General features: G+C 34.5%; 2 protein-coding genes across 8 annotated transcripts in view; one reads left to right on the forward strand and one right to left on the reverse strand.

The window, feature by feature from the left end:
* LOC115215515 (ubiquitin-like modifier-activating enzyme 6) overlaps window positions 1-75 on the reverse strand; it is a 393,428-nt gene extending 393,353 nt beyond the window's left edge. The window contains exon 1 of the mRNA XM_029784689.2: window positions 1-75. This exon is cut by the window's left edge and continues 32 nt beyond it. The gene's annotated coding sequence lies outside the window, so the exon portion shown is untranslated.
* A 46-nt stretch (window positions 76-121) lies between these two features.
* The window catches only part of LOC115215514 (microtubule-associated protein futsch), a 54,673-nt gene continuing 39,446 nt past the window's right edge, over window positions 122-15,348 (forward strand). For all 7 annotated transcript variants that reach the window (XM_029784686.2, XM_036505894.1, XM_036505895.1 and 4 more), the window contains exon 1: window positions 122-300. In XM_029784686.2, the coding sequence (XP_029640546.1) occupies window positions 192-300 (109 nt within the window). In that variant the 5' untranslated portion in view covers window positions 122-191. The remainder of the gene's footprint in view (window positions 301-15,348) is intronic.

Genomic DNA, 15,348 nt, shown 5'->3' on the forward strand with positions numbered 1-15,348 from the left:
AGCGAGATACACGATATAGTACCACTTGTTACGGCTTCTCTCATTGGTGCATGCTGGCGTGAGGCAACGTCTGAGATGTAATGGACCAATGAGAGAAAGCAATAGTTAAAGTTCTGGCTGGGCTAAACTAATTGGTAAGTCACCAGCCGCGAGCATCTTGCCATTCTATGGCTGCACTGGCGTAGGAAACGATGGAGGATTTCGGAACGGCCGCAGCTACCAAGGCTGCGTTACTTCTTATTATTGGAGAACCTGTAACTGAGGACCATAAACATTTAATCCCGGAGGAATTAGCTAAAGGTAAAGAATTTATTAAAATAACTGAGAAAAATTTTTAATTTATTGGGGGGAAAAATTATATTACGGTTCTTTTTTTCGCCCCATTGTAAGGAAATTATGTTCTGTGAAAGCCGGCCGGTTTTTCTCTTATAACATCACTGTTGTTATTCCCTATTTTATATATTCAAACCAATACTTCACTTAAATTTCACTCTGTAAAATTTTAAGATATTTTCAACGAAATCCTTTCTTGAATGTCACCAGAATTGTCAGTTACCACTGTTTCCCTAATATCTTCATTTTCCTTCCTCAGTCCCATATCAATTAATTAGGGTTGTTTTCTTTCTACGCAAGATATATATATACATATATATATATATACATATATATATATATATATATATATATATATATATATATATATATATAATGTTTGCGTTCTTTTTTTTTTTCTCTGACTTCTCATTCCAGATTTTGATTTTCAAAATATATAAAGGGAATTGGAAATTTTTTTTTGCAATAGACGAAAATCTGTTTTAAAAATATCCTAATTACAGTCATGAACGTAATTCTCGTCTAGCTCAAGCTTACCCTTTTTATCTTTTCCCATTTCGCTAAAATCTCTTAGATTTAATATCTATTATTCACATTGTCCGATCCTTCTCTAATTAATTTGACAAGATCTAAAAATAATTGAAACAATAGCAATTTCAATTACTTTTCGTTGACGTTTTGATCAGAAATTACTGTCAATCTACTTAAATATGTACCGGGTCTTTTCTAATTAATTTCACGTTCATATAGTTTTAATTCGTAATGCTTTTGCACATTGTAATACTGAATTTCAAAGTAAAATTTAATTGTCGCTAAAACCCACCTTCACCCTTTTCTTTTTCATCCTTTGACGCAGTACCGGTCAGCGAGCACTGTTGCGTTGTAGAAACGAGGGGGAAAAAATTAACCAACTAGAAATACTTTATTTCCAGTCCTCTTAAAATGGTTAAGAAACTAAAATGAAGGTTAGGCCGACTAGGTCTGCTGTTCTATTTATTCGCTCGCCTGAAAATTACAGCTCCATAGCTATGTACTTCGACCGGCTTGCATTCTTCGTTTGCCATAAATTAACATAATTTATTTCGTTTTTGACAACTATTAGCACTAACATTAGTATCTTATTCTGTCGCAATATATTTAAACTAATATTTTTCAAGATATTTAAGTTTCATGTCTAAAATTCATGAGCTGTCTGTACATTGTAAAACTTTTCTCTATCACATCTGCATTAAGACATGGATTTTTTTTTTTTTTTTTTCACATTAATAAATTCTCAGCTAAATTTGCTTTTCTGACAAAACTAGCTTTGTTCTCTTTGAAATTTGTCTAGTATGTTTCTGAAAAGTGAAACATTTCCTAATTGAAGTTGCTCTGATTAATTGTGATGGTTTCTTTTTTTTTAATTGCTAATAATTGTCGATCCTCGAGGATGATCTTAAATCCCAAATTGATAAGTCAAAAAAAGGCATAATTTAAGTTTTGGATGCTAAATGATTTAATTGCGATTTATCTTTGTATCAAGGGACAGTCGTTTGCGTTATCAGTCATGTGATTTTTCTAATCATCTTAGATACTATAAAATAACTTAAGATATGATTAGGGTCTATGTTGCCCTTTTATCCCCCGCTTTCTATAAGCTACTAAATACTTGATATTCGAGACCAACGATTTTCATTTCCCCAAAGTCGGTCCTTTATTGTGATCATTGCATCCCCGCCCTCGTGCCCTAATCCTTCACAATTCTAAAAATATACAGATGTTAGGGGTTGTTGTGCTAGGAAATATGTCTGGGAGGATGGTGCTGGTTTGTAGAAAGTTGTGAGAAAGAGTAAAATGTCTTTTCTCATAAACTATCGAGGCGGAGATAGTGCTACTATTGCGTAGTGTTTTAAACTGACACAGCAGCAGGAAGAGATAGACTGGAGTAGACGAACTTTTTTTATTGCGCACACTTAAACAGCTAATTTCGCACGCACATGGTTTCTTTAATATATATAATTTTACAGTAAAAAGAAAATTTGAAAATCATTTTATGCACGCATCTATCATTCAATGTAAAGAGATGAGCTGTTCTTTATGCGCATAATTTTCTTAATCTACCGAGGTGGGAGGTGAAAGAAAGGGAAAACGTCTGTAGGATAACCTTCGCGTGAATAAATTTGTTGCTGTGATGTATACGGAGCTTTGTTCGTGTGGTCGAGCTGGTTGACTCATGCCCGAATAATGTCTATCAAGCCTCTCTTTCTCTCTCCTCTGCAACTTCATTTTTTTTTTTCTTCTCTCTCTCTCCCCTTCTCTTTCTGACTGCTGTCAAACGACTGACCTTCACACCAGATTTCAGGAGGGAAATTAATATTTTTCGTGAGAATTAGAGTTCAGCGTTCACTATGAAACTGTCTTGACTTCGGTGTGTCTATATACAATTGTTTTGTCCCACCGACATGGCAGTCGGGCTTATGAATGTTTGCTGAACGGTTTAATTTAATGCTGTACAGTAATGATTACAAAGAAATATTGTCAGAACGATGGTTCAAACCAACCGTTTGGAACGAAGGTAAAGAATATGTACACCAGGTGTTTAGGGTTAGGGTTTTTGTTACGCTTGGAAACGGGTGGTGTACGAATTCTTTATCTCCACCTAGTTTGGGCTCTAGTTCTTTGACCTGACGGTTGATGATTTTATTTGTTGTCATGGTTATCTTGAATTATCGCTATTGTTTTCATCACTATCCCAAATATTTTCATTACTCGTTATTACCGTCACCATAATTGCATAATAATAGCCCATCAGTTTGTGTCCTTTATGACGCCCAAGGAGCAAACTTAGTATTTTTATAAGGACTTTCGAGTGTCTAGCTAAACTATGATTCAGACTCAACATTGCTTCGGAAGTTGGGCTTAATAGTGCTCATTAAGTTCCACACTACATGATTCTACTGCTAAAAATTATCGAATTCAAGATGGAAAATCATTTTTGTTTCACACTAAGGAAAAAAAAAAAAAAATCAGTTTTTCAGAAGGCAGCTCAGGCCACTATTTGCTCCTTGAAAGAGGAATGATGGGTTGCAAAAGCTAAATAAATTTACAGGCATGTAGACAGGTGTGACATGCACAATTTCTGTGATGTAAGAGACCTATTGTTCAGAAATTTTCATAGCCCCAACCATCAGATAACATTTCTCTATTGAAAGAGGAGTTGGCAATAGCGGATCACTGGAAGAATATTTAAAACAGCAGTACCATAAAACCAGTGAATCCAACAGTCATTGAGGAATTTTGAAAAGCCACTGTCAGTTTCTGAAAGTACGGCCTTCGAAACATTGAAAACTATCCCGTCAGGATCAGACAGTATTCTAATAGAGCTTTTGAAGGATGGTTATCACTGCATAAATGCTCTACATCACAGATACAGGGAACCGAGAATAGTATGCATACAATGTTGGAAGAACTCTAACATTGTCAACTTCTACAAAAATCTGTGTGCTCTAATTTTGCTGGAATGGTCATTCTAAAAGGTTAGTTTAATCAGTAATATGAAAATAAACCCACCACAATCACAGTATGGTCTCTGCAGTAGCTAAGACAGTTGCTGTGATTCTTGTTACAAGAAGAAATGTAAGGAGCAATGGAGGCCAAATCATTGCTTTTGTGGATTTATAATACTGTAAGTTGAGAACTTCTGTAGGATATTCTCACTTTCACACAGGGAAGATTACTCGAGTTGTTGTTGGAGGGCAGAAGTCTGAGCTCTTAAGAATAAAAATGTCAGATTAGGTTGTATACTAACTCTTGTACTGTTCTTAATATCTTCATCTTGCATAACTACAGTTACACAAAGGAAGATAGGGGTTCCATTTGATGGGAACCTTTTCAACAAGAAAATGCTGAAGCCATCCTAGCTACAATATGTGATCTACAATATGATGATGCCTTAACTCTACTAGTTCAAATATACTCTGGAAACCTCATGAACCTTCATCGTAGCAGATGTCCACTTTTTATAAGAATGGGCATAAGTTAACATCTTTATTAAAGCATGGTCAAGATTAAAGCTTGTTGACTATAAAATTTTAATTTTACTAAGGTAATCTCCTAGTGGTACTGCTATCTCCCCTCACTTCTTTCAATAACAGCCACAAGCTCTCAAAATTCACATATCTTGGCAGCATAATTTCTGATGACTGTATACTGGCCAAGATTCTAAACCATTTCAGGCATACTCTATCTCTGGAACATTGTTCCCATTTCCCTGTATGGGTGTGAGACATAGGCCACATGCAGCTGACACATTAAGACCCTAACTCTAACATAAGATCCTTTCAGTCACTTGTCTAGGCAGTGTTATGTACATGGAAATGCAACGCCAATATTGAATTCATCCATTAAAATGGCTTATATATAATGAACATGTCTAAATTGTATCACCTGTAGAGGTTTCTTGAGTATCAGAGCTCTGGCATGGTCAGTATCTAGCTACAGGACCAAAGAAGCAGTTCAGACAGCCGAAGACTATTTGAATGAGAAGCAACATCAACCCTTCAAGAGTGGAAACCGTTACTACCTGATGGTCACTTTGGCAATTAGAATGATGGAGCAGGGTGGATTAAAGATATCAAGAAATATGTTCAGTACCATCAGAAGTGAATGGGTGGGGGAGTCATGCATGCAGAATGGCATCTGGTCTCTGTAACCAAATACTCATGTCTCTATGACAAGCTATACACTGAAGATTGTGTTACAGTCATCATTGGATTCAGTGTATCTTGTGTCCCACAGGCATTGCAGTCAGATTATATTTGTGGAATGGTCTGAGCAGCATATATTGAATTATTAGAATGAATTATCGTCAGAGCTTGAAGGCTATGTGGCTTTTTAACATTAATTTTGTTAGTTGTTGCAATTGTCTTTAATAATTACTATTATCTTGTTGCCACCACTATTACCATGCAACAGTGTTTCAACACTTTTAAGGATTTGTGCAGTTTTAGATTCTCATGTTAGTAAATAAGTGGCATTAATTGTGACTGATGTAATTAATCCTCTGCTAAATGGCTTGTTTTTGTGTGGCTTTTAGTTTAAATCAGTGCTCCACAACCTTTTTTCACTTGCGGTACACTTATATTCTTTACAGAATTCGGCAGCACACCTAAACTAAAAATATAACTAAAAGCATAGGGAAAAAAATTATATTCAGGTTACTGTGGCACACCTAGCATTGTCCGGTGGCATACTGCCTGCAGAGCACTGGTTTAAATCCTTGGTTTGATATTGTTGGTCTACCTGTGTGACTATGAGGTAACTGATTTTAGTAAAAAATGGCTATACGCTCTTTACGCAAGATGCTTCTGTGTAGTCAAAGCAAATTCTTTCAGTAAATTTATACATTAGCATAAATTGTTGGTGCTTTAAGTGAATTTCTTATTTGCTCATCTGATAAAGAACTGTGAAGTTATTGATTGGGTGAGGCTGGTATTCCAGTGATTACAAGAGCGTATATATGACGTGCTACTTGTGCACTTTTAAGCTGTCGTTTAAGCATATGGCATATATTTTGTGTAAAACAGTGTTCAGGTTTATCTTGATTTTAGCACCCATGGTACATCAGCCAAATTTGTTTGTTGTGGAAACACACATAGCAAAGAAATTTAATCTTTATATGAAAAATTGTTTGTTCCTCATCAACTCTGGAAAAGACATTCCAGTCATGGCCATCTTGTTTTGCTTTTTTTTTTCATATGTGTTTGATTACGTTACTCAAGTGTGTGAGGAGTTGTAATCTAGAAATGGTATTAGCAAATTGTTAAAAACCAATGGAAACGGTCTTCGTAGTTCAGCCAGAAGCATGACTGCCACAACTATACCACATAACTTTTCATTATCATGTGATATTTCTAATGTGCTGAATTTCTACACACAAATTTCTTCATTGACTTGTATGTGATATGAGTGGCAGCAGAATTGATTTGGTAAATGGATTTTGGTATAGATGATTGTGAGTACAGACAAATTTCACAATTGTAATGTAGGTTTGAATTGTTCAGGGGGTTATTTTTTATGTAAATTGACTGAAATAAATGAATATTGGTAATTTATTTTATCAGTTTAATTAATTATGCATGTAGCTTGTTTATAATTGTCTTGAATTGTTTTTACAAGTACAATTTTACAGTCAGTTTGTCCTAAATGAAACTTTGGTTCATTTATTCCAGCTATATTGAAGAGTCAACGAAGAAATTTCACGAAATTCAGTGTGGTTTTGAGTTTTTTGTTGATCACCATTTATAAGAACATTTAATTCTTATGTTTAATTATATTGGAGAGAAATTTGTGAAAGCATTGATTTTAAAATTGATATCGAGTTTTTGATTGAAGAAGTATATTGGTGTGATTAAGAAGCTTGCTTCCGAGGCATGTGGTTTCAGTTGTACTGTGTGACACCTTGAGTATGTTCTATTTCAGTCCTGGGTTGACCAAAGCCTTGTGAGTTGGATTTGATAGCCAGAAACAGAAAGAAGACTTGTAAATGTTTGTGACATCATATGATGGTTGTAAACAAGTGTCGTCAATTTCCAATCTGTTCTTTAAAAAAAAAAAAGAAATGCCTGATCATGGTGGAAATATTACCCTGATTGGAAACAGATGAGGGTTGGCAACAGAAAAGGCATCTGACTGTAGAAAATCTCCCTTGAGTCTGTCTGACCCATGCAAGCATGGAAAAAGTAGATATTAAATGATGAGGCACTTGTTTTGAATTTTAACGTTAGCTACTTCTAAACTGATTGTAGTTTCATTTGCTGACCCATGTAGGAAGATCAGTAACTTCTGACAAGTTAATTACTATTATAATGTATGGCATACATTGTATTTGAATGTTTGGAGGTTACTAATTCTACGAAACTGAGAAACAGGAAATTCTAAAGAATATATACATTGTGTGTATGTATATATATATATATATATATATATATATATGTTGATGTTGATGTTGATGATGATGATACACATACATGCCTTTTACTCTAGGATTGGTTAACGTCTTGTGGGTGGAATTTGGTTGTCAGAAAATGTTGTGTATATGTTAGATTATTGCTGTAACCCTTTTAACTTTTTTTTTTTTTCAGGTTTCAATTAATTTTGAAATGAATGAAAAATTTTAGTGAGCACATTAAGCTGGTATTTGGAATATAAATTAGCATGAAAGTTTAAATTTAGATCACTTAAATGTAGGAAGTTTGTATCACAATCAAAGGCAGTTTTGGGCAAGTTAGTATCAAAAGGATTAAGACAGTGTTCTGTAGCAGAAACCAGTAAAATGTATATTAGAGGTGATTCAGTGTTGGCAAAGGCTCTGACTTAAGCCCTAGTCAAACCATTTAACCCATGCCATCATGGAAAATGGATGCTAAATGATTGAGCAGGCTATCTTTTATAGACTCCACCTATCTAGCATTTCAGATGATCTATTGAAGCATATTTAGTCTGGTCTCTTGTTGAGCTACTCCTATTCACTAACAGACTTTATTTAAAAAAAAAAATCACCACCTGTTAGTTTACACTGTTTATCAAAGTGAAATCTCTAATTTAGTTTAGGTGTAATCATGTTTCTTTTTATTTTTACACTTGTATTGATGTGATGCAAGAGTTATGGCTTATACTCCTTTTCACTAATTTGGGCTAACTGTCAATTGGAAGATGTCTTCAAATAGAAAAACTTCATACAGTATATAATTAGAATAACTGAATGAGTATAGTGATGTCATAGTACATGTGGGGGAGAGTAAGGAGGTTTATATCAGGTCTCTGTTTCTCTCTTAACCTTTTGGTATAAGTTGACATTTAAGACAACTCCTTCAATTGACCCAAAAATGGTTACATGGTAGCTTGTCTATGAAACTGAAGACACTGATGTCTGTATGTGTGTTACATGCTTGCATACAAGTTTGTGATAGCATAGTTAGTGTTGAATTTTGACAGGAAGCCTCTTTCTCACTTTTGGTAAATATTTTTTTAATATCTCTGACAAGGGACTATTTTGTGATGTCATATTTTAGTTGAAATGGGTTGTGGGAGATAAGATTTAGGACTGGTTTAAATCACTGCTTCTTAATCTGGGTGGTAGCAGCCACTTGGGGTGTTGTCAGATCAGAAAAGGGCAGTAAATGTCAGGTGGTGGGGTTATAAATGACATACAGAGCTTTCTTGGAAATAAAATATTTTAAAAAACTTTGTCAGCATTAATATGACACGGTATTGTCAGAAAATAGAAAACTTGACTGACATATGCAAAGGTCTATAATTTTGTAATGTAATTTCATAATTTTCATAAACATTTAACATAAGGAGCATTAGTCCTGGTAAATATCCAAAGTGAAGCATAGATTGGATGGGATCATGAGAAAATATGGGTAGATACTTTAAACAATCTACCCCCCCTTTTTTGTGTGAGGGGACATTTGACACCATTAAGTGGGTGGAAGAGGGACGTTACAAAAAAATGAACTGTTATCTTTTACTTGTCATTAAACTGCAGCCATGCTGTGGCACTGCCTTAAATGAATCGACCCCAGTACTTAATTTTAAGTATGGTACTTATTCTATCAGTCTCTTTTGCCGGATGACTAAGTGATGGAGACATAAACACTAACACCAGTTATCAAGCGGTAGCAGGCAGACACAAAAACACGACGGGCTTCTTTTAGTTTTCATTTACCAAATCTTTTGGTTGGCCTGAGGCTATAGTTGAAGACACTTGCCCAAGTTACCATGTGGTGGGAATGAACCCAGAGCCATATAGTTGAGAAGTGGGCTTCTTACCACACAGCCATGCCTACATCTGCACTTGCTTAGGTTAATATATGGGCATGAAAGGTGTTTTAAATTTTGATAGAATTTGAAATTTAAGCCCAGTGTCTTGGATGGAAGCAAGTACTTTTGTAGGCAATTGATTAGACTTCCTGATTCAAAGATATGGTAGCATTTTAGTAATGGTGAGGCTCACTGTTATAGGCAATAGATTAGATATCTTGATTCAAAGTAGCACTTTAGTAATGGTACATCAAAAGAATTTTTGGCTGGAACAAAATTTAGAATTAGTTTGTGACAGTTTGCCTGTCAGTAAAAAAAATGCTATATAGATCAAATACAATGTTAGTGGTTTAAAAGCTAGATGTTCAACCTTTCTCCCATGGGCCCATTCAGTGCCAACTAATTAAAACCAAAAGTCTGAAGCACCAAATAAATAGATTCCGGTTTAGGCAGGAAGACAGCAATTTTTAGGGAAATGGTTCAGATTAGTTTACTCCAGTATTTCACTGGTATTTTATTTTCCCCAAAGACATAAAAGACAGTTAAACCTTGGTAAGATTGAACTCAGAGGTGGAACAAGTTGCAAGGCATATTTTTTTTCAACAGCTGATTCTGTCAGTTCACTACCTTAATTCAGGCTTAAATAATTCCTTCTATTGGCACAAGGCCTGAAATTTTGGGGGAGGGGCTGGTCAATTACATTGACCTCGGTGCTCAGCTAGTTCTTTTAGCAACTCTGAAAGAAGGAATAGCAAAATAAACACCTACAGAATTTGAACTCAATTTAAAGATGGATGAAATGCCACAAAGAATTTTATCCAGCTTGCTGCCTTTTTAATAATGATACTACATTAGCCATATATGAAGAGTAAAAATGTTTTAATGTCTACTTTTCCATGTTTGCACAGATCAGGTGAGACTATATAATGACTGTCGATGTAGTTTGGTTGTGAAAAATTTTTTATTGTGCTTGCAAATTTTTCTTAAATATACAAATGTTACTGTGACCCACCAAAGATTTTGTATGGTCCTATTTAGGTATCACTGGTTTAACCTTTTAGTATGCTGATTATTCTGTCAAGTGTACTGCTTATTTCATATTGTTTTGAATTAATCAAGTGTTACCTTGTCACTTCAACATTTTAATGATTATTTTTAGAATGACATAGGGTAGATGGGAGAGGCCAGATTTAGCCAGTTTGAATATATGTGGAATAATTTGACTGGGTATGTTCAGTTTAAATGCTAGTGTTAAAGAATAGTATATCAATCTTAATTGTGGGTGATTGTTCTTAAATCTTGGAGAAATATTTACTATTTTAGAACTTCTTGTATAAGATTCTCAAGTTAGTCCCTTTATCATTAGTATCCCATCATTTGTTACAACCTGGCTATGTCTCTGTATTGCTACACCAAGGAACATGTTCAAACAGTAGGAATATTAGTAGAATTTTGTTACTAACATCAATCCCTTCATAATTGATTCCTTTGATCAAGTTAATTGTTCCAGACAATTAAAATTTGTAGAATTCAAGAATCTGTTCCAGGCATTACAAAATAAATAAAAATTGGCTAATAATCCCTTTTGGACATATTTGGAAGTGAATCGTTTGATCAATCTGATAGAGGATGGATTTCGGTATTTTGTTAGGTTTTAAATTTTTTTTATGGGTGGAGTAGTTACAGATTTTAATTTTATATTGTAATTTTCATATTAAAAATATTGCTTTTTCCCAAACATATTTTCGAATTAGATATTGAGAGAGAAAGAAAATTTTTGCATTTTTATGCAAATTTTCTTATGTAATGTTGGTTTGCTAAAGCAATTTAACACCTCCCCCTTCTACTCAGTCTTGGAGTGAGTCGCCTGATAAAGGAATTAATTAGAGACCATTATTATGTCCACTAGTCTTTAATTGTGGAAATTGGGCATTGAACTCACCTTCCACTTTTGTCTTAATTACCCATAGTTAAACTTTGGAATTCTCGACAATCTTTAATATTTGTTTTTTGTTCTTCTAGGTTTGTTAATCTCATAACAAAGTTGTAATTAATTTTCCGAAGTGGTGCTGCTTTGTTCATTACTGAAGTCTCTTGCTTTTTTTTTTCTATTCTCTCCCTCCCCAAACACCACTAATGGGAATTTATGAAACTTAACGAATCTCTCCCATTAATATAGGGTGGAGTCATTAAATGTCTATCTCATAAACATTTATTGCTTTGTGTTTTGGTTGAATATTGTGTTTTTATCACGAAGTGAGATAGTACAAATGATTCATTTAAAGTACTTATAACTGATGGATCACTTGAATGAAAATCACCAAAAATCTGTTTCTTATAAATTAATTTTTGTTTTAGCTTTTAAAACTACTCTTCTGGTCTGAAGGGAATAAAAAAAAAAATGACTTTGACACTTTGGAGTGGACTTTGAGAAGTTAGATGGAAATTCTTTTCTAGTAATTAGGTATTATATAATGTATAATCTTGAGATTCATTCTACTGTCATAAGGGCATCCAGCTGTAAAAATCATGCCAAAACTAACCTCACCTGTGCTAGTGCCATGTAAAAAGCACTGAGTCCACTCTGTAGAGTGGTTGGTGTTAGGAAGGGCATCCAGCCATAAAATCCCTGCCAAAACAGTAGCCTATGGTAGTTTTTCTACCTGGCTGGCTCCTGTCCTATCCATGCATGCATGAAAGATGGACATTAAATGACACACACACACACACACACACACACTCACTCGTTCTGCTCCCTTTGATTTTTATCTCAATTTTATACTATGGTCCCATTGTCCACTTAAAATATTTTCAGGTATGGCTTTGTTAAGCTCATTTTGCAATCACATTCTTTCAGGTTCAGTCATACTGACACTGAGTGTCTTCTATGGCCCTGGTCTGATAGATGCTTTGTGTGAATTTGGTTGATGGCAACTGTGTGGATGTCTGTGCCCCATTCTTAACAATTACTGTTGGTTTATTTATATCCCCATTACTTAGCAGTTTGACAACAAACTGATGGAATAAACAGCCTTTAAATAATTAGAGTAAGTTTGATTGACCTTCAAGGTGGTGCTTCTGTGTGACCACAGTCCAAGGACTTAAATAAGTAAAAGGAAATTTAAATTGGTACAAAATTAAGGCAACTGGTCTTTTGAGTGATTTTAATCTGGTTATCAAAGACTGGAATGCAGCTGCACTTGTAAACATTTTAGATTAATATACTGACATACTGAGTTTCATCTTTGACCATCTGAATGGTAACCTTGTTGTAATGGACTTTAGTTAAGGTAATGAGTTTACAAATGTTTTCTAGTTATAGTTTACTAGGAAAATAAGCTTTGAATTATTCTGGAAAATATTGTTTTTTCAATAAGAAAGGTGGTAATTGAGTAAAATATATAGGATGAGGAATTTTTAGTAATGTGTATTTGCTGTTTTTGTAGACAGTAATGGATTTGGTGTACCCCAATAATCCTTTGTAGTGTTGGGGCAACATTGCTTGAACACAAGATCAGTTGTGTTACCTGTCATTAATCCTTTTGCTACCTTATATTTCTTTAACTACACTGCCTTTGATTCAGGTTAATTGTGAAAATATTTATTAAAATAACTTAGTTAAGGTGTTGTTTGGAACATCAATTAACATGAAATTTTGATGGGAAATTTTTAAGTCACTTCAAAACAGGATGTTTGTATCATAAAGCTAGTGACAGTCTCAGGTGGGTTATCAAAAGGGTTAAACAAAATGCATTAGACCTTGTAAAACATTTCTACACATAAAAAACACCATCCGAGCGTGGCCGTCTGCCAGCCTCGTCTGGCACCTGTGTCGGTGGCACATAAAAAACACCATCCGAGCGTGGCCGTTTGCCAGCCTCGTCTGGCACCTGTGTCGGTGGCACATAAAATCACCCACTACACTCTCGGAGTGGTTGGCGTTAGGAAGGGCATCCAGCTGTAGAAACACTGCCAGATCTGACTGGACTGGTGCAGCTTTCGGGCTCCCCAGACCCCAGTTGAACCGTCCAACCCATGCTAGCATGGAAAGCGGACGTTAAATGATGATGATGATGATGTGAAAGCATTGAAAATAAACTCCTTATTTTAAATGTCATGGTCTCATGACTTAAGAGAAATCCTTGTTGGCCTGATCAGATTAAGAAGCCTTTATAATCAAAATGGAGGTAGAATTTGGTGGCCTTTCAATTTGTTTAATATTTCCTAATTTCAACTGTTTTACAAAATTTATCTTGAAAATCTGAAATAGCGAAATCAGCTCTTTATTCAAAATATCAAATTTAGGTAGTTTAACACATTTAAAATAATCTGCAGATTACAAATCAGTGACTAAATATATACCACCTAAGGTGTGGATGGATATGACTCATCACACAATAGTCATATAACAATGAAATATAATCTAAATGTCATTCAGTAGTTTTGTACTCAAGATTGCAAGATGGTGGTTTTGATTACCAAATTGAGCATTGTACTGTGTTCTTGAGTGAAACACTTTTCATGCTGCTCTAATTCTCTCAGCTGTAAATGAGTAACCCAGAAACAAATGTCCCCTTCAGGAGGAATAATGAAACTATTCAGACTTGTCCTGTTGGAACCAGAGATCTTGGCCAATGGCAAGACTTCATGATTCTGTAGATTAGTGACTGAACCACCATAGGATTTAATTCACCATAATTCTGCTGAATTGCACTGCTTTTTTTCCCTTTTCAATTAATATTGGAAATATTGAAGGATGTAAAAAAAAAAAATTGTCATAATTAAACTAAAATGTAAATTAACATGGAATTTTGATTGAAAGCTTTTAGATCAGTTTAAGGCAGAAAGTTGTTATAGAAACAAGAGTGGTCTCAGGTGGATTGGTAATAGAAAGGTTAAGTAGAATGGCATAGTTGTGTAGTTAAGATGTTCACTTCTCAGCCACATGGTTTCAGGTTCACTCCCATTGTTTGGCACCTTGGGCAAGTGTTTTCTACTAAAGCCATTGTATGTGTGTGTGTGTGTGTGACTGTCTCTCTTTGTCTTGACATAATGTGGTGATAGTTGTAAACAAGTGTCGCCTTACAAGTTGTAGTATTCATTTCTAATCCTGTGGGAACATCTGACTAGGGAGAAGTATTATCTTGCTTTGAAACAGGTGATGGCTTGGCAGCAAGAACATCCATTTGTAGAATATGTATCTCAATAAATTCTATCTAACCTATGAAAATTGAACATTAAAATGACAATTTTTTCCTGTTTTATGCACTCTCTCAAACATGGTGTTTGTTAAAATCTTTGCTATTAATTTATTATATATTCATGCATGTATGAACAAGTTACTGAATTTTAGCATTTCTGCATTAGTTTGTTACAAGTTTTCATTTGTGTATAAGAACTTAATGCATTATTTTATGGGGTTTTGGTTAGTGAAGTTGAAGCTGTTATCATTATTTTACTTACTATAATTGGGAATTTAAAATCTAAGACAATATACAGAACTGTAGGAAGATCAATTCATAAGTTTGTGGTATAGTTTAAAGGGACAAGGAGTAGTAGTAGATACAGCTTACACATTGCTTACAAATTAGATCAAACCTTAATATAAACTTTTATCATTGTATTTCATTTGGTGGGGGAGGTTAAATCTGTTTCATCCTATTAACTGATTATGATTTATCTTTGTTACACCTGTCAGTGTTTATTCTCCAGTTGTCTGGGTTGACAATTCTACATTTACTTATTGAGATATTAATATTGTATAGTCTATGCTACATTTTAGCTTTGAATTTTTAGTGTGCCTGTCTGAGACTAATTTTCAAGTGTTCTGTAATATAGTTTCTATTTTTAAAACCATTGCATCTTGCAAGTACTGTGTGGAAAACTAAAATCTTTTTAGAAAGAAAAGTGAAATACATAATCTCATGTTTTTGCCATCACAAGTGCTCATCTTCAGAGAATGGTTACAGATTCTTTGTGAGCATGTACAACACAATATTTGTTTTGGCTTCACATATGTCCATCTTCAGAGATAATGGTTATTGATTCTGATTACAGCACAATTTAATATCAAAGAAGTTGAGACAAACTTGGATTATAAATTTTTGTATAGAACAGAATTTTCTAACCTCTACTCATTTGGTTTTAGAAATGACAATAGAAGTATCATTAATGAACTAAATTGTAACCTCCAAGCAGCATAATTATTCT

The sequence above is a fragment of the Octopus sinensis genome, linkage group LG9 (assembly GCF_006345805.1).
Source record: "Octopus sinensis linkage group LG9, ASM634580v1, whole genome shotgun sequence".
Lineage (NCBI taxonomy): Eukaryota > Metazoa > Mollusca > Cephalopoda > Octopoda > Octopodidae > Octopus > Octopus sinensis.